The following is a 21,013-nucleotide window of genomic DNA, read 5'->3' as shown; positions in this document are numbered from 1 at the left end:
GTTTTCACCTGTTCAATTCTCCAAAACTGCAATAAAACTCCCACTCCTGGGTTTATCTGCATATTTGTGACTGTGTGCTCTTGACATCCAGAGAAATTAAAAGAAAAAACCCCCAAATTTTACATGCCAGTACCAATTGCTGATTGTAGCCTTTTGAACAAAATGACAGTCATATGTGCCTTATTAAAGAATAAACAAACTATTTCTATAATCAGCATTTTAAGGAGTCAGAAGAAAGAGTCTATGTACTGTAAATCTGTTTACTGATCTGTCTGCCTGTCAGTCAAACCTAAAAGCAATTTGATCATATAAATCTGTCTATCTAGCATTATGGTACAATTAAAGATATTTCACAGCAAATCAGTTATACATTAGTAGGCTTTTATTTGTGCATAATACAGTTCTGCAGATTTCACAAATAACTTGTTACAATAAAACATTTAAATTTTTTGTTTCACTTGAGATAAATATACACACAAAGTGCTTTGGTAAATGCAGACAACAGTCAATTAAACCTATATTTTTCTTTCTACTGGGTGAGCTACATTTAGAATAAAAGAGGTTCTTAATATAGTAGGTTGTACGTTGATGCTCTATTATTCCAGAGCTTTCTTCTATAACACAATATGGTGTTTGCGTTGTTAAAGTCATTGTTGACGCTCCTTATCTGTGAGTCTCTTTGCTTTGTTCTGCAGGTAGCGCGCTTTCCCTTCTTCAAACCGCTTCTGCTCCTCTTCACCTTCCAACTGCAAGAAAATAAATGACATATTTTACACACATATATTTTACACATATAGTGAAGATGAATACTGTGATCTGCTGGAAATGCTTCAATTTTGAAGGTCATACACAAATTGTGGAAAACCACTAAAATGTTGAGAACATTATCATAATATTTTTACACAAACACACAGACACTTCCTCAATTTCTGCTTCCTCACTTGAGCATGGAATATCTGTCAACTGCAGTGAATGTTTGTAGATGTGAGTTATTGTTAAGTACATAAGCTACACACAATTACACAATGGATTATGCAAATTAAAGCACAAGAGAACTTTACTGGTGGAAACATGTCAAAGATCGTCTTCACAGCACTGATAGCCTGCTGGAATGTAGCATTGCCTAATTGTGACTGAGTTTAAGGAAACTGTTAAAACATCACTATAAAATCTCTTTTACATGCTAACCCTCTACAATGCGGGCTCTAAATCACTCGCATATGCGACCAAATTTCACGAGGCGACCAAAAAATTTATTTAATTAGCCAATGGCTAGTAAACTGTACAATTACAGTCGCCTGTAATTGAGTTAGAGGCTAAAAATACCTTTAGCGCAGATATAATTTCATTGCCTATTTAGCTTTACACACCGTCGCTTGGCTGAGAGCGCCCTCTGTCACTTTTACTTACACACGCGCACTCACCGTGAGAGAAAGAGAGAGCACATGCTAAGCTCGTTGACAGAACTGTTACTGTCCCGATCGGACCAGTCCAGCGTCGCCATGAAAGTTTAGCATTTGCACGTATTTTTAAGCATCTGACGGCATGTGAATACTGAATTGAGCTCTCCTTCACGTCTTCTTGAACTTCTTGAACGCTGACAGTTTCACACAAAATTAAGCCGGGTGCACACTGTATGATTTTGGCCACGATTTGGTCGTATGAGACAAATTTTGAAAATCCTAAAAGATTCCTCTGATCCTAGGCTAAAATCTGTAGTTTGACATGTTCACTGGCAGCCAATTAATGACCGTTGCGATCAAATTTTACCTCTGACAAAATTCTGGCAGTGTGATGACGACGACCGTCAAATTGACTTGTTTTTCCAAGACAAGCCATGATAAAAATTAATGCTAGAGATTTCTTTGTTAGCCACCATTTCAGTCCCGTGTGTAATGCAATTCACAGTCACCAAACGTGTATGGGTTGATGATGTAAAACTGCTGACAATTTTTTTAACGCATCTTGCCTGTCGTATAGTCTGACATAAATGACTGCTGAAATCCCACAGTGTGACATGAGGATCATGTTCGTACAGTCTGACAAGCAGCAATCGTGAATGACTATTATAAATCACAGTGTGCACCTGGCTTTATGTCAAAATGCCCGTCTTGGAGACTATCCTAGTAAACATAGCCTGTTATGTCTTAAGTGAATGTAACATCGGCATGGGACAGTTCCAGGAAGGAAGAAAGCAGAGGAAAATTGTTGTTAAGTTTCTGAGATTTAAAGATCGCCAGCGCATCCTTTTTTCTGCGAAGAAATTAAAGGGCACAAATATTTACATCAACGAAGACTTTTCAGATGTGGTGCAGCAAAGGAGAAGGGAATTGCTGCCTAAACTGAAAGCAGCCAGAGAAAAAGGTGAAAGAGCTAGTCTAAGGTATGATAAACTCATTATTTGGCCTGCAATTGGACAAAGAGAATAACTGACTATGTTTACTATCCAACTTAAATTGTGTCTCATTGATGTTTTTATTCTCTTGTAAACATGTCATCTTTATTTGTAAACTTGTCAAAGAAAGGTTTACTTTTAGCTCATTTAAACATACGTAGTCTTCGAAACAAGATTCATGAAATCACAAGAATCTGTTCAACAGAAAATATTCATGTTTTAGCCTTATCTGAAACACATCTAGACGACAGTTTTGAGAACTCACAGCTAACTGTTGATGAGTACAAATTATATAGAAGAGATAGAAATCAAAATGGTGGGGGAGTTGCGTTTTATATAAAGGAGAATATTGTTGCTACAATTAAATCAGATTTAATGTGCAGAGATATTGAAATAATATGGTTACAGATTAATCTTCCATTCAATAAGCCATTTCTGGTTGGTTGCTGTTATAGACCTCCAAACTCAAATGTAGAGTATGTACAAAAAATATGTGAAAATATGGACATGGTTTCAGATCAAAATAAGGATATCTTTCTGCTTGGGGATTTTAATATTGATTGGTTTTCAAAAAAGTGCTCATTGCATAAAAAGTTGATTACAATGGCTAATGTACTGTATGCAATCTCAAACAGGTGGTGACACAACCCACAAGAATTGCTATGGATAATACGTCTAAATCAACATGTATAGATCATATTTTTACTAATGTTCCTGATTTATGTTCACAAGCAGTTTCTGTGGGGGTAGGATGCAGTGATCATAACCTGATAGCAATTTCAAGAATGATGAAAATTCCTAAATCTGGTGGAAGGATCATGTATCGTAGATCGTATAAAAACTTTAATCCCAGCCTGTTTGTTGATGAGGTCAATAACTCAAATTGGTCTGCAGTTCTTCAGGAGGAGGATGTAAATGCTTCTCTTAACATTTTTATGGACACTTTTAGTAAAATAGTTGATAAACATGCACCTCTCCGGAAAAGATCTATAAAAATCAACAGCGCTCCATGGTTAGATGAAGAGCTAATGTCCCTCATGAGGCAAAGGGACAATGTCAAAGATTTGGCCTTCAAATCAAAATGTGATGTAGACAGAGCACATTATCGCAAGTTGAGAAACAAAGCTACAAAATTAAATAACATTAAAAAGAAAGCATATTATGGACAAAAAATCTCCAATTCTATGAATGATAGCAAACAATTGTGGAAAGTATTACAGGAATTGATGTGTAAAAAGCCAAATAATTTGAATATGTACATGGAGACTAATGATGGTGACATTATTAGTAAACCATATGACATTACTAATCATTTGAATATTTTTTTTATATGCAAAGTAGAATAATTAAGATCTTGTATGACAATGCTAGATATTGAATCTCCTTGTGACAATGTTAGATTGATTATGAGAGGGAAAACTTGCTCCTTGTCATTTTATACTTTTAGTGAGGACAATGTTAAGAAGTTGCTTCTCTCTTTATCTGATGAGAAAACGCCTGGTACTGATTATCTTGATGACAAAATTTTTTAAAATTGTTGCAAATATTTTGTGCAAACCAATATGTCACATCTTTAACAGATCAGTGCTCAGCGGAGTGTTTCCTAAGCTATGGAAACAGTCTAAAATTGTACCTTTACTTAAAGAGGATAAGGCTCCTTCTAATTGTAGACCAATTCATATTCTTCCTGTATTAAGTAAAATATTTGAAAGGTTACTTTTTAATCAAATACTAGAGAACTTTACATCAAATGAATTGCTTACTAGTTCACAGCATGCCTATAGACCAGGCCATTCTACTAACACTGCATTAGTGCATATGGTTGATCAGTGGCTTACATATGGGGGATAAAATACTTGTTGGTGCAGTACTTTTAGATTTTACAGCTGCATTTGATGTAATTGACCATGATATTCTGTTGTCAAAGCTCAAGTATTATGGGTTCTCACAATTGTCTGTTTCACTGATAAGGAGTTATCTTAATGGCAGAACTCAGCAAGTATTTTTTAATGGTAGTTTTTCTGACAGTAAATGTATATCATGCGGTATTCCACAGGGCAGCTGTTTGGGTCCACTTTTATTTTCAATTTTTGTGAATGATTTGCCCCATGTTGTTAGAAATGCAGAAGTTGTACTGTATGCAGATGATGCAAGTTTATTTTGTGCATCTCCTTCAATCACCAATCTAAGTCTGAACCTTCAAAACCAATTAAATTTGATTATCAACTGGGTTAATTTGAACAAATTAGTTCGAAATATTTTCAAAACCAAATGTATTGTTTTTGATACTAAACATTTGTTAAATAAACCTTGTAACCTAATTTTGACTATTGATACAATTTCGGTTGAGCAGGTTACTAAAACTAAACTCTTGGGTGTCAAGCTGGATAATCAGCTCTCATGGACTGATCAGATAAATCATATTGTTTCCAGGATGGGCAGAGGCATAGCTTTGTCTAGAAAGTGTGTGCCATTTTGTCCACCCTCAGTCATGAGAACAGTTGTCCAGTCTCTGGTCTTGTCATACCTGGAGTACTGCTCAGTTATTTGGTCCAGTGCTACACAGGAGCACTTGAAAAATCTTCAACTTGCACAGAATAGAGCTGCCAGGGTAGCTCTTGGCTGTTCGTACAGGACCAGTGTGAATGAGATGCACACTATATTAGTATGGCTGAAGGTACAGGATAAATTAAAGATAAGTCTTCTGTGCTATATGCATAATGCCATCTATAAAAACAATCCCAGATTTTTTGTGGATAAATTGGTGTACGGGTATTGCCACCAACATATTACTCGGCAGGTCAGCTCTGGTGATTTAGTTGTTCCTTTTGCACAGTCAAATTGTATGAAGAGAACTGTACTATTTAGATCCTCGATAGCTTGGAATCAACTGTCAATGTGTATAAGACAAATAAGCAACAGATATTATTTTAAAAAGATGGTGAAAAAATGTATGATCTGTAATGAAAATTAAGTGTAATGACTCAAATTGAATTGTATTTATTCTTTTGATAACATATTGTAAAAAGTGAGATGTGATTGTCTATAATATGTTTTGATTTTGTAAAATGGACCCCAGGAAGATTAGCGACCACTCGTGGAAGCTAATGGGGTTCCAAATAAATAAATAAATAAATAAAAAACAATGGGTAATATTATCAGTATCAATGTGTAATATTATAAGTATATTGTATCAGTGCATTAGCTCTTAAAGTGACAGCAGCCTAATACTCCTGCTACTGTCTTTGTTTTTAATGTTAATAAAATAAAATGAAATGAAATAAAATAAATCACTCAATGCTCTTGACTGAATAACTTTTGTAATTTTATATATATATATATATATATATATATATATATATATATATATATATAATATTTCATGTTTATATTTGCTATTGCTTGTAGTTTGATTATTCATTCTTATTTTATTACAGACTGTTCTTCACTTGACGTTAATAGTGTTTGAAATTTATGATTTATATTTAGATTTTATATTTATCTAGAATTTTTTTCATTTGCATTGTTCTTGCATTCCATGTAAAAAGTACAGTTATATTTGTAAATATAGCTGCAAGCAGCAATTAGGGGGCCAAGCAAAAAGTGGCACAACAAGCCAGCCAACATGGCTGTGAGCATTAGACCAACTGCAGCAGTGAGCAATTAAAGACCTATTAAGATCATTTTAGGCAAAAAAGCTGAAAAATGATATATACAGTCAATTATAAAGATTTATTGGTTTTGACCAATAGGTAGTGATGTGACCAAATAAATTATGGTCAGAGTGAGGTAACAATAACGCTCGCTAAGGATATGACTCCCGTGAAAATAAGTCAACCAGATCAAAAGTTATAAGCATATGAAAATAAACACTAGGTGGCGCTGGTCCGAAACTTCTCAGGCTCCTTCAGGACTTTGTGCTGATGACCCATACTGAGGTTGGTAATGATACGCTAATGCGTTCATAAAATACAAATTTTTCACATTTTCAAATTTTTGCACAAAATTCAAAATGGCCGACAGCCAAAATGGCTGATATGGGAAAATTGGATATCATTCGACTCAGCATGATGCCCGTAATCTAACAAGACCAAATTTAACCTATCGGAAGCTACAAGCAAAAATATCAATTTTTTGTATATGTAAACCAGTAGGTGGTGCTGCGCCAAAACTCAGCATGTAGGCTCTGGTCGTGCTGTTATTTGAGAGGGTTGAGTTTATCAGAAAGCTTTGGATAATTTTTTGCCAGAATGGACTGAAGATGATCTGATTTGATTTTCATGACAATCAAATAAAGCGTCTAGGACTAGTTCAAAAAAGTAGGTTTTTGGCAAAATTCAACATGGCGGACAAACCATCAAAACCTAGCATGTTTGGTATCTTTAGACTCAGCAGGGATTCAGGAGTCTAAGGACATGACTCTTTTGAAAATAAGTCGACCACACTCAATGTGATAAGCATTTGAATATTTGATTTTACCACTAGGTGGCGCTGGTCCGAAAGTTCTCAGGCACCTTCAGGGCATTGTGCTGATGACCCATACCGAGTTTTGTGCCGATGCGCTAATGCGTTCATGAAATATAGCATTTTAGCACAAAATTAAAAATGGCCGATGGCCAAAATGGCTGATATGTTAATAATGGTTATCATTCGACTCGGCATGATGCCCCGAATCTGACGTGACCACATTTATGATTTTTGGACAAACCATTTAGAAGTTATTAGCCAAAATAGCCATTTTTCGTATCTCCGGACCAGTAGGTGGCACTGTGCCGAAACACTGCATGTTGCCTCAAGTCATGCTTGTGATGACATGTACGAAGTTTGGTCAGAATACGATAAATTGTTTTGGAGATTTAGCCTCAAGTCTGATTTTGCGAGCTTTTGGTCGAATGTATTTGTGCCCTAGATGATCTGGTTCAATTTTCATGATAATTAGAGCAACGGTCTAGGAGGAGTTCGAAAAAGTAGTTTTTTCGGAAAAATCAAAATGGCTGGAAAATTTTAATGACGGAAAATGACGTCATAGGGTGCATTCGAATCGTCTTGAGCCAAGGAATTGGAGGACAAAAAAGATTGTTTCTAGCCCTTATGGTTCAAAAGTTATTAGCATAAACAGAAGTGCAAATTTGGACAGCTTTTGGCGCTAGATGGATTGAGTTAGAGACACCACATTGGCTATGGACACAGTTCAGACTGTCCTCTATCAGTGTGCCAAATTTCACAACTTTTTACCATACGGTTCTGTGGGCTGCCATAGACTCAAGAGCGGAATAATAATAATAATAATAATAATAATAATAATAATAATAATAATAATAAGAAGAAGAAGAAGAAGAAGAAGAAGAAAACTAACGGATACAATAGGTGCCTACGCACCTTTCGGTGCTTGGCCCCTAATTATAAAGTAGTTATATTTGCTCCATCAAATAGCTTGCATAATTGTTCTTAAAGTGATGAAAGTGGATTTAAATGTAATCAGAATATAACTAACTGTTGGTAATTATTGTCAATTGCTTTTAAAAATGAATATTATGATGAATCAAATTTCTACTGTGCATTAGTTGACATGAACTACTAGCAATGAGCAATACTTCCTACAGAATTTGTTAATCTTACTGTTAATTTAAACATTTAATACATTTTTAAATAAAAAATTGTATTAGTTAACGCACTGTGAACTAACATAACAATGAACAATTGTATTTATATTAATAATGCAGTAAAAACATCATGCTTATTTGAGTTTCTTTTGAGTTCTAGCTACATTATCTAATGTTAACAAATAAGGCCTTACTGATAAAGTGCTATCTTTTTTTTTAAGATAAAAGAGTGCAAAGAGGCTTTTATTATTTACAATCTGCAGCAATGTATTGGTCCTGTTTCTCATTTCACAAAAGAGGGTGTTTACATAGAATTTCTGAAAGCAAAAAAGCCTGTTTAAAGGGTCTGTGAGAGGGTGTAAATAGTCACGGAGAAACAAAATTATCACAGTTTTTGGCAAAAAAAAAAAAAAACTCACTAGCATTATAGGTGGCTCTAAAAAATAGTGTAACCCTTTAAGACCACTGTGCTGAAATACTCTGTGGTCACACTAGACTTTGGCCCCTATTTTAATGATCTAAGCGCATGGTCTAAAGTGCACTTAGGGCGTGGCCGAATCCACTTTTGCTAGTTTAAGGATGAAAACAATGGTCGGCGCGCACAAATGCATTTGCTATTTAAACAATGTGGCGTAGGACATGAAAATGATAACTGCGTCGGGGGCTGAAACTAGCAAAAAACACTTGCGTCGCGCCTGGCGCCACATTGCGCCGGGTGTATGATAGGGCCCTTTGTGCTCAACTGACTTCCATTATTCACTTAGTAGAGTGAATACAACTCATGAGACTGCAAATGCAAAACTTTCACATTCTTATGTCTATGAAGGGTAAAGTTTGCCGAATTCTTACCAGCGAATTAACATACGAAAAGATGTTTGACTAATAGAGGGTTTAAGCACCACAGACTGAATTGAAAGAACATAGATGTAAAATCTTCAGGATTGCAGTGTATATTATTACAAATATATTTTCACATTCTAATTCTTTTGTTGATACTTTTTAACCTTAACCATTTTGTGGAAAAATGTGTCCATTCAAGCCCCATATATGGGTCATGAGCAAATTCGTCAATTGTATAAAATTTCTTGTAGATCTAAAATGAGACAAAAGATGTTTGTTTTTGGACCACAGCTTCATCACGGACAAACAACAATACTGTGTGAGAGAGCAGTATGTCAGTTGATGTTAGGCTTCATCTTGCAGCTGCACACTACACCATGGCTATTCTTATCATTGGCTATAGGTCACCAGCTAGTCATGCGCGGCAGTGGCAGATGGCGGCCAACCTTAGGGAACAAACTGTGCAATGACAACTGAAGCAGTCTGGCTGATGAGGGCATGTGCACAAATGAGGATCACAGATATAGAGTGAATATCCACAGCAATGTTATATAAGCACAAGCGTATACACAATACTTTGCAGGGGTGCTGATGTTGAGGCTCAGAAACGTTCATTTTATGGTGACCCAGTTTAATGGAGAACATGTAAATTATTGCTTTATTTTTAAGTGGCATGCAGTTGATCAATTAAAGCAGTAAGACACTTGAGGCTGTGCCTTACAGTGATTTTACCATGACTAAAGGGTGTTATGCCAGACACAGAACAGGGTAAAAAGAATTAATTATTATTAACGGCAGTGTAATTGTAATAGTGAGGATGTTTTCAGTTGCCAAGCCACATGCCACTCACTGGTTGCCCCAACAGGTTGATCAGGACCCCAATGCAAAGCTACTTAACAAAACGATTTTGTTAGTTTACTTGTACAGTATGTAGACAAATGATGTTCCAAAGATTAGATGCCTGGGACAGTGGTCAATTATTCAGTTTTAGCAGTCATTACAGAAATATACTGTTATTTGACTTGATTGGCTGACAAGAATTAAATATTTCATAAAGTTGTGTATATATGTAATGAAATTGTATAATTTTATATCAAATGGTATAATTAATGAAACTTGCCTCTTGCAACGAAAGCAAAACAAAAAAGCTCTCCCTGTTATTTCTGTCTGAAAACAACATCATGTGACCTTGAAGGAAGTCCTGGCTGGGTCAGTGACTGTCCTGTTGCTCAGGGCTTGTGATGAGGCCAGGAAGAGACACAGGGCCATGGCAGCAGTGCTTGTCTTGAACAAATTAAATTAAGCTGGAGGGAAGCTCGGTGCTGAAGTCACAAAGAGAGAGAGAGAGTGACTGGCAGAAGACCAGAGTGATTGCTTCAGCAGAAACCAATAGAGTGTGAAACATTTTACAATTTAGTGTTAAAGAAAAAAACAGTAATAGTTAAATGGAAACTGCAAATTGAAATAGCCCTAAATGTGTAACAGACTGGAACTGTCATCAAGTACAGGCCTCTACACAAATAGATGAATGCAGTTTCTAGATATAAAAGCTTGAGTTCACATGCCACTGCCTTCTATGTGTCAGAGAATATACAGCAACGCAGGTCATGTAAGGTCATGTAATGTCATGGTGTTTGTTTGTTTTTTACCCCTAAGGATGTTAATTAAGCCTTTGAAATGATTACAGCTAGCTACCTAACAGAAGGTATCACTATTGACCTCCTTAAGAACTGGGCTTTCTTCTGCCACAGTGTCAGAAGAAAACAATATTATATATGTAGAACAGGACCACATTTGCAATGGCATTAGAAAGTTAGTAATATTCGTCTGGTCATGTGATCTCAACATGTCTGCCTCCACGAGGCAAATGACTTCCTTGCCATTGTCGCCTTTAGCTTGCTTAGTTGCGGACAATTGATATTTAGTACTATTATTGATCTGACTCCACTGTCACTATTGGAAACAAAACTTGAACTGAATAGTGCTGGACAATGACCCCAGTTTTCTGCAGAGCTGATTTATAGTTGATTCAACTTTATTTCATAATTGACTATTTTCGCAACTTCGACACTGTTACTAAAATGAACTGAATCAACATTGAAATGACTCAAAGTGAACAATGCCAAATGCCAACAATTACTCAAAGTGAACAACATATCTTCAGTAGAGCAAATTATAGGTGAATTTAACTAATTTCTTAGTGAAATTTAGTTATTAAAAGGTACAATATGTAATAATTTTGTCCGCTAGAGGTCACTAGAAGCCTATTCAAAACAAAGGCGTAGTTTGATGACGCCAAGTTTTAGAGTGGAATCTTGGGTCTCCATCTCAACGGACAGTGCAAAAGAATAGGGACTGGAGTCGGGAAGAACTCATGTTCATGGATGAGATTATTAACGTTACTGTAGTATGAAGCAGAGCAGGACCGAGTGTTGTGGGAGCTGAACGAGGAGCTGAAGCGATTGCGCAACACACGCCTCACGAGCAGCAGAACTTTTATTATGTCACAGTCGCCGGCATGGGTTTTCCGGTCATGAGTATGAGGTAACGCAGTTGTTAATCATATTAGATACATTTGAGTGTGTTGAAAATGTTATAACGTTACTCTGTGCGTTTGCTCAGTGGCTGCTGTGAGACACTTGTTTGAGAGACACTGCAGTAAGATAGATCGATTTTAGAATATCATATTAAATACTGGATGGCTTGTGTTGAATGGCATGCAATTAATTTTAAAACGTATTGTATGATGGAGAAAATTATGTATTACTGTTAATAAAAATAAAGCTGCATCTGATTATGCTATGTTAGCTATTTGACAAAATAGTGTTTTTCTCTGAGGCATGGTAAAGCATGTTACTCGCAAAAAATCAAGAAAATTGATTTAAACAATAAGACTAAACGTGTTGAGCTATATAACAACAATTCATTTTCTGTCTATAAATATATCAAAACAGTTGTTCCCTTGTCTATTAAAACGTGTCATATTTTAAAGCGTCTTTGGTGTTTCCATGGTTTCTATAAAATAAAACCGAGGGTAACGCGGGTATGACGCAATTGACAGGCGACTCCTCACATGTCCCGGAGCCTTGGTTAAAATTGCAATTTTCTCATGAATTACAAATAGTTGGAAACATTTGGGATATTGTAAGTACTCAAGTGAACAAAATATATAACACTGGCCTAGTGGTTTTTAGATATTTTACTTCACAAATATTACATATTGCACCTTTAAACTGAACTGAATCAACCCTGACCTGACTTCAGCTGAATAATGACACTATTGTCTTTTTTAGAGCAGCTTTACATCATAAATTTTGTTTGCATCACTGATCATTAAATTCCTGTTCATTACTGTAAAGCTGCTTTAAAACAATCTGTCTTGTATAAAGCACTGAAATAAAGGTGACTTAAATTAAGCTTTTTGGAAATATTTGATTTGCAGTGGCCCACAAATTCAGACTATTACATCAGATCTGCCTTTCTATGTTAAAAATGTTAAAAGTTAAAATGAATACATTATGAACATTACACTAGATAATGAGCTCATTTCAAAACCCAAAGATTCTTCAGCGATGCACATAAGAGCTTATTCCTTAATGTTTTAGACAAGCAAGAATTGCCTGACCTTAACTGTTGAAATTGAAAATGTTACTACCTGACAGTTATTTCTTACTGGTCTGACCCAAAATATTCTTCACTTGATGCAACTTAATGTGATCATAGTGAACCAGTCATAATAAATAATATTATGACTTGAATAAATACAGTTAATTGAGATATTACTGTACCACATGAATCACGTTTTGTATAGCTCAAAAATGCCAAATCTTCCCCTCCACTAAACCTTTGACATGTCATTTGCATTTGAATTCAGGTTCAAAAAATGTGTGTTGTATGGAAAAGAGCTAATTTTTACATGAAATATAAGTGGAGTTTAAAAGATCCCTTTAAGACCCTTACAAGGATAGTTCACCCAAAAATGAAAATGCTGTCATTAATTACTCACACTCATGTCATTCAAAACCCTTAAGACTTTTGTTCATCTTCAGAACACAAAAGGATATTTTTTTGATGAAATCTGAGAGCTTTCTGTCCCTCCATTGACAGCTACGCAACTACCACTTTGATGCTTCAAAAAGTTCATAAAGAGATTGTTTAACTAATCCAGATGAATTAAAAGGTTTAGTCCAAATTTTATGAAGAGACTCGATCGCTTTATATGATGATAAGATTTAATTTATTCACAAATAAGTGAACTAGTAAACATAAACAGAAGCTCAACCAAACCTGCTTGATGCTTGAGAACAAACCTCACTGGTTCTTGCCGAAGCTCAAACGTGCTGCGTAACACACAAGAATGTCATTGGTTCTTGCATGTCAAGCGAACATGCTTGAGCTTCCGTTTACCACTACTGATGTGAGTTGATGAATGTTTATATGTGAATAAAAGCCTAAATTCAATCTGTTCATCATATAAAGCGAGCATATAAAGGTCTCTTCAGAAAATTTGAACTAAAGTGCTCAATTTTGTGGGGCAGTCATGGCCTAATAGTTAGGAGTCAGACTTGTAACCCAAAGGTTGCGGGTTCGAGTCTCAGTACCAGCAGGAATTGTCAGTGGGGGGAGTGAATGAACAGCTCTCTCTTCCACCCTCAATACCACGACTGAGGTGAGACCCTTGAGCAAGGCACCTGCTCCGGGTGTGTGTGTGTGTGTGTGTGTGTGTGTGTGTGTGTGTGTGTGTGTGTGTGTGTGTGTGTGTGTGTGTGTGTGTGTGTGTGTGTGTGTGTGTGTGTGTGTGTGTGTGTGTGTGTGTGTGTGTGTGTGTTTGTTCACTGCTCACTGCTGTGTGTGTGCACTTGGATGGGATAAATGCAGAGCACAAATTCAGAGTATGAATACCATACTTGGCAATGTCACATCACTTCACTCGATTCATACGGATTAGTTTTACAGTCTCTTTATGAACTTTATGAAGCGTCAAAGTGGTAGTGCCAACGGAGGGACAGAAAGCTCACAGATTTCATCAAAAATAAATCTTACGGGTTTGGAAGGACATGAGGATGAGTAATTAATGACAGATTTTTTTGGGGTGAACAAACCCTTAAATGGATCTTTTAAAAAATTCTCCACTTGTATTTCATGGAAAAATAACAGCATTATGGGTTTGGAAAGATATGGTTAATTAATGACAGAAATTTTTGTTTTGGGGAGTTTTCCTTTAACAATGTCTACCAAAAACACACAAGCTGTAGAAGACTGAGAAGGCTAGCTATTAATTAGGGAAATGAATGTGGTCTGGCACAGGGACTCTCTTGAAGCAGTCCCTGAGCCCTTTTCACTTCTTAATCACACAAATTTAAAGCATATTGGCTAAAACAACTGAAGCAAAGTGGCATCTTCATGCAATTAAGAAGGCAATTAACTGCCTGGTAATGTAGCGGCTTTATATGCAGATGATATTGTATCATATTTGAGCTATTTTGTCAGCAAGCAACTGTGACATTTAAAAGTACATTATTGGCCATTAAGATAAGTGATAAAAAGTGATCAAATGACTCCATCATAAGTGTTTTATTTAAAATTGTAATTTAATTTGTAATTTGCTAAGTAATTTAATGTAGATTATGATACAGAATCTTGGGAAATCACAGAATAAAATTAACTTTTTGTGAAGCCTAGTTTCCCTACAAACAAAATCTTCCTTCTAAAGTTTAAATCCATGCATAAAACCATAAAAGGTATCCTAAGGGGCCATTCACACAAAATGTGTGAATTTTGCAAGCAGTCGAATGTAAGCCGCAAAATGGGGAAAAAATCGCAAGGTCTAGAGACATGTTTTCTAAAAGTTTAACATATTTTACCTTGAGAGCCGCTTTTTTAGAACACTGTGTCATGTGCAAGACAATGGTCAAAAACATATGTATAGTGCATGTTTACTTAGAAAAACTATTGAAAAGTAGTGCAGTGGAATGCAAAAATGCCCCTAATTCATCAGAAGTCACACTAATATGATGAAATTCAAAAAGAATTTTAAAAATACATAGCATGCATTTCTAATGCATACATTAATGGGACTTTACAGAAAAGTACCAAGTACCAGTACCAGTACCAGATTTTTTTTTTCTCATAAAAACACACATTTAACTACCCACCTAATACCAAATACCAATACCAAAAAAAACCACAGAAACTTAATTTGGAATATATTTCAATTGTATTCATAATGCATATTATTCCAAAGCCAATTTACAAAGACTAGGAAGAAAAATAGGAAGGAACAAGTAGGATTTTTAGCCACAAGCAAGCTACAGCTAGCTTCTTTTCATGAAGTGGACATTTCTCCTCACAGTACACCAATTGCAAAGACAGCAACCTGGGGCTAAGGGGACAATAGTGGCAGGTGCTCTCAGTAATTCTTCATTTGACAGGTTGCTGATACCTTGAATTAAACCTGTTACATTTTCAGTGCGCATTTACTGTTGGTCTATTTACATAAGTACTACCCAGGAAGCTCCAATAGACCGGGAGAACACTATCAGTTAGCATTCATCTCAATGGCAGTTGCTTGGCTGGCTCCAAGTACCACCTGAAGACTGCTGTGTTTGCTTTTTGAGCCAATCAGCCATTAGCGCCACCAACATAACATTTTGGAACCATGGGAAATTCTGTTTAATGGGAACTAACGGGCATCATTTTTCTTAAAAGTGTCATAAATTGACATATAAAATTATCCTTGATCTTTTTACATATAAGAGGTCATTGTGCTAATAAAACATACTGTACATTTCAGAACTCAAATCTCCAAAGCCCAAAAACAGCTTTTATTGAAAGCAAGCTGCAAAACAACTTTGTACTTCCGGGTTTTATTATGCAATAAAGTTAGTTCAAGTTAATTTCAACATTTAGTAATATATCATTAAAATCAAAAGTTTTATCTGTTAATATCATTTAATGGACCTGAGCTAACATGAACGAACAATTAACCGTTGTATTTTTATTAACTAACATAAACAAAGATTAAGAAATACTGTAACAAATGCATTGTTCAGTATTAGTTAATACTAGTTAATGCATTAAAGGTATAGTTCACCCAAAATTCTATAATCATTTACTCACCCTCAAGTTGTCCCAAGTGTTTGGTTACTGACATTCTTCAAAATATAATCTTTTGTGACCAGCAGAAGAAAGAAACTCATACAGGTTTGAAACAAGTTGAGGGTGAGTAAATGATGACAGAATTTTCATTTTTGTGTGAACTATCCTTTTAATTAATGTTAACTCATTGTAAATTGGATTTTGTTACATGTATATTTTGTGTCATTTGTATTGTATTACATGACCTTAGCTAGTTTATGAGTGGTATGTATGCATAAAGAATTTGAAGAATAAGGAAGAAGGAACGGGTTTGCTCTAGACAGACTTTTGACTGTGGAAAATGCTAAAAATTGTGTTTTTGGAGCTTGATTAAGTGTAAATAGTTTTTGAGTTTGACTTCTTTGGTTTTGTAACTTGACAAAGACAAAGTAAACTTTTACACTACTAAGTTATGCTATTACGGTTTCACGTTATGCTTTCAAGCGTTGCCTTTGTGCAAGACCCCTGTGGAAATGGCAAAGAACAGAAAATAGTTTCGATCGCCAATAGATATATAAGAATGCTCCCTTTATTACTGGCGCTGTCAATCAGTTCTGTGCAAGTTCTCTTTTGCCAAAAATCTTGTTTTAGTCAGAGAAACCATCTACACTGCCTAATGAATTTCATATTTACATTTTGTCTACACATTGTTGGTTATAATGAGAGCATTCACATGAGTCTGTGAACTCGTGCGGAACAAAACACTGGCTATTGTACTACAGTAAACATAACACTTTTCATGATTAGTTAATTGCAGCAACTGTAACCATTTGGCTTTTTAACAGCTTCACATGTTAAATGCAAATAAGCAAAGATACCCAATCATAGAAGTGATCATTTACATTGAAGCCTTAAAGGAGGGTCAAAAACTCATGGCCATTTATTTCTAAATTATGACCATAAGGAACATTATGTTTAAAAAACAAACACAGTTCACAATCCCTTTAAAATCAATATATCATTGCCATAAGGTATTTGGGAACAAGAATGAGACTTCTATTAGAAACAAATGCATTTTGTAATTGTACTCAAACTCAACAGATAATCACATCTTTTTTAAAGTGCTTGCAAATTCCTATAAAATGTGTTGACATTCCTAACAAATTTATTTTTATTGTTCTTTTCTCCACAAATTTATGCTGTTAATCTAGTTACATCCAGACTATGTTTAATCCTTTCAGCCAAATTGCAGTGTGCTTCCTATTTTATATCAATTTTAAATATTCCAGATTAAAGTCTAAAATATTGCCATTCAATATCTAAATCCCCTATACCTATAACCAACTTTACAGTAATTTTAGTCCACAACCAGCAGAAAACAATACATCTGTGTTCCAAAAAAATAAAAAATAAAATAAAATGGCAAAGTGGATCTGATGCAGCCTAGAACCAACATTTACCTTAATCTTTAACACTATTCTACTGCTGCCTAATCTAGTCTCATACTGCTGTTCTTATTTTGCAAGTAACATTTCACTATACTGTGGTGATAATTCAGCTGTAAAGGAGAGAAGTGCTTGCTATAACTAGCTCTAAGATCCACAATGTCTCAATTAACCTTTCATTCTGTGACCTTTGAAGCTACTCCCAGAATGCATCTCCATGTTAGTGCAGAATGCACACTATAAGGGCATCTTCTTCAGAAATATTTATTTGGAAATCTACGTTCTCTCAGGGGTAAGACAGTTTTAAAATATCACACGTTGTAAATGTACTATGTCTGAAATATTCATTGACTTTAAAATGGTAGGGATCGGGATATATGCCAGAACACCCAGGAAATCTTGGCCTCACCAGCTGCCAGAATATTTCAAGGAATATGTTAGTTTATCTAAAAATGAAATGATTCTGTCGCCACTGACACATTCATGTCTTTCAACAATGTTATGCAAAATGTTTGTGTTGCTCTTTTCCATATACAACAGAATATGATGATCTGAGGCTATCAAGCTTAAAAAAGAACATAAATTCACTATGGTCTTACTTTATGTTAAGTGTCTTTCACTACTATGTATTAAAATTTAAATTAATCTTTTGATTGAATGCACTTTATCTATAGTATAAATACATAAATAATTACATTGTTGACCCTTCCCTTACACCTTAACCCACCCTTAAATCTAACCATACCACCAAACCTGTCCCTAACCTTACCTGTATTCTACCCCAATAGCAGCAAATGTGTTTTGCAATACAATATGAACAAAATAAGTGTCATGATGCATCAAGTTTAAATAAATGGAAATAATGTTTATATGTCACGCAAGGATGTGTAGCTAAATTTAAAAAAAAAAACACCATACGCAGGATGAACAGTCAAGTCAAGTTTATTTTTAAAGCACATTTAAAAACAAAAAATGTTGAACCGAAGTGCTGTAATGTATGAATGTATGAATTGAAATATATTTACTTTTTTTGTTCTTTTGGGGGCTTGCAGTCCCAGACAATATATGCTTATTTGTATGAAAATGGATATTGTAAACATATTTCAAAACATTCCCTTTTGTGTTTCACAGTAGAAAGAATGTCATAAAGGTTTGGAACATGTGTGCGTCAGAATGCTCTGAAAGCTATTTCTTTGCTCCTTAATGCAAATTCAATCTAAATTCAATCCAAGTGCTATGAGTCTATCTGAGAGATGCATTTTCATTGGCTCCTTTCCTAGGTCTATTGCCACATACACAATATGCAATGCTTATGTAGACAATCTGTATTTCAGGAAATTTTATCAGTACATTTTCACCCCAATTATTAAGAAACGATAAAAGATAGCACTGGAAATTTCATTACTGAGTAATAAGTGATCTTGTATTTCTGTTTGCATTCATGTCTGATGTGTGATATCACGCTTTTAACCTCTTATTGCACAGACATCACAAGCTGTTTCTAAAAATAAACAGTTATCACGCTGCAAACCCAGTGGTTGCTAGGGTAACTCAACTTGTATTGTGTGGCATGGACCAGCTGAGTGTTTGTCAAGAGCATTAATCAGTCCAGAAAGTCTGTGTAACTATACACTGCAAAAACAATTTTGTAATCAGTATTTTTGTCATGTTTATGTGTAAAAAACATCTAAACATACTTAAAACAAGATACATTAACATAGATGCAAAATTATATAACATGGGCAACTAAGACTTGTCTTAAGAGAAAATATCTTATTATATAATTGTATTTCTCTTACCATATCAGCATTTTTTTTTTTGTTATTTTAAACATAAATAAAAAATAAAAAAACTTTAGTGAGGTTTATGCTCATTTCATGATATATTCTCTTAAAACATGTCTTATTATTTTACATATTTTGCTTCTTAGATAAATTTACTTTATTTTAAGATTATTTTAGATATCGTGGAAGAAATACTTCTTAAAAGAACATAATGTTTTAATTTATCTTGTCTTTCTCTGCAATGTTTCCTGAGAAGACCCTGTCATAATGGTGGCTCTAAAAAGGCAAACCTCTGAATGGGTGATCCTTGCAGCTATCATTGTGTGCAGCATGGCTTTCAGTAGTCCCACCCATCCCATGATCCCCCACTTTTTTGTGCTTTCACTCCATGCAGTTCACCCCTCCCCCAGCCCATAACTCCCCTCCACCAAGAGCTAAAACTGGAATTCTAAAAATAGACATGAAAGATCTTTCACTGAAGGAAGAAAAAAAAAACACCTGAAGTCTGAAATAGCAGAAATAGTCTGCTAATATACTATTTATATTCTGAAACACAAGAACGAGGAGCCACAATATGATTGATGCTCATGCAGTTTTCATTTGCGTTTCTATTTATGGAATGGAGACCTAATCTAAAATGAGAACTATTTACGGTTAACAAGTTGTTAAGTTGTTAATAAAGCATTAAAAATATTATCTTTACATATGAGCTAATTAAACAATAGTAATTTTGTTAATTAAAGTGACAATGAATGAAGAACTCACTATTTGTATATAGCCTACACTGGAAAAAATATTTTCATGATTTGTTATTAGAACAGTTTTTCTTTTGTCAAATCAACTTAGATAATTAATGTGGTTCAGATAACATAATATTTTAAGTTCCCATTCAGTCCCATTCAACGTGACTGTTCGACGTTACGTCGATACTGACGTAATGGGGTCTCGCTAGGGAGCCCAATCACCTCCAAGGATACAAAACAAGCCAATGGCAATTGGCCTGTGAGATTTACATGCCGGGCCCCTCCCCCGGCATCCGGGTATAAATAGGGCTGGCATACTCACCTTCATTCATACTTTTGCTTCGGAGCCGATCGGCTGATCATCTTTCACCTCCTTAAAAGAGTGAAATTTCACAGAGCAAAAACAGCAATTCTAATTGCTATAGGGACACGGTCCTGCAAACAGCAATTTTAATTGCTACTTCCTGTTTTTGTTCCGGTGGCCTGCTCGAGTCTCTCCAGCTGGTGGGAAGGCACATTCAGCGGTGGGGGTAACGACGCGCTGCCCACAGGACGGTGCTACGCCCATCCCTGGGTGCTTCGGCTGGTGAGGTATACTGAAAGAGCAAGCACGGGCGATCAGCGTCTTTTTCAAGATGGCTTTTCGTCCGTGTGTTTCTGGATGCGGTCGTTTCCTGACCTCTTCTGACGGCCACGATCTCTGCCTCACGTGTCTGGGTAGACCGCACGCTGAGTCGGCGCTCGTGGATGGTACATGCCCTCACTGCGAGGGCATGTCCATGTTGGTGTTGAGATCGCGCCTCTCCTTCTTTAACACGGAGGTGAGAGGCCCCTCTGTCACTACCCCAGCGCCAGCGGCTGTAGCGGCCGCTGGCCAGGCTAGTGCTCTGGGAGATCTGAGGATCACGGTGGGAGCCACTTCGTCGGGTCCGTCCCCACGAACCTCCCACTCCTCAACAACACCATGTGCCGTTGAGATGCCGCCTGCTGTCGCGGGGCCCTCTTCGGGGGTGCCCCACGTCACTTTCGGCGCTCCGGAAGAGGATCGGATGTCGATCGCTGCATCGGGGAGTGGGTTGAACGGCTCAGAGTCCGACGATGACTCCGAGCTTCCGCCCACGGGGGC

At 36.1% G+C, this 21,013-nt stretch overlaps 1 protein-coding gene across 10 annotated transcripts in view; it reads right to left on the bottom strand.

The window, feature by feature from the left end:
• Nucleotides 1-360: 360 nt before the first annotated feature.
• The window catches only part of acot7 (acyl-CoA thioesterase 7), a 132,663-nt gene continuing 112,010 nt past the window's right edge, over nt 361-21,013 (bottom strand). For all 10 annotated transcript variants that reach the window (XM_048210787.1, XM_048210791.1, XM_048210792.1 and 7 more), the window contains one exon: nt 361-746. In XM_048210787.1, coding sequence (XP_048066744.1) covers nt 648-746 — 99 coding nt within the window. In that variant the 3' untranslated portion in view covers nt 361-647. The remainder of the gene's footprint in view (nt 747-21,013) is intronic.

Source organism: Megalobrama amblycephala, linkage group LG12 (genome assembly GCF_018812025.1).
Source record: "Megalobrama amblycephala isolate DHTTF-2021 linkage group LG12, ASM1881202v1, whole genome shotgun sequence".
NCBI lineage: Eukaryota > Metazoa > Chordata > Actinopteri > Cypriniformes > Xenocyprididae > Megalobrama > Megalobrama amblycephala.
This window is presented reverse-complemented; position numbering and strand designations above follow the sequence as displayed.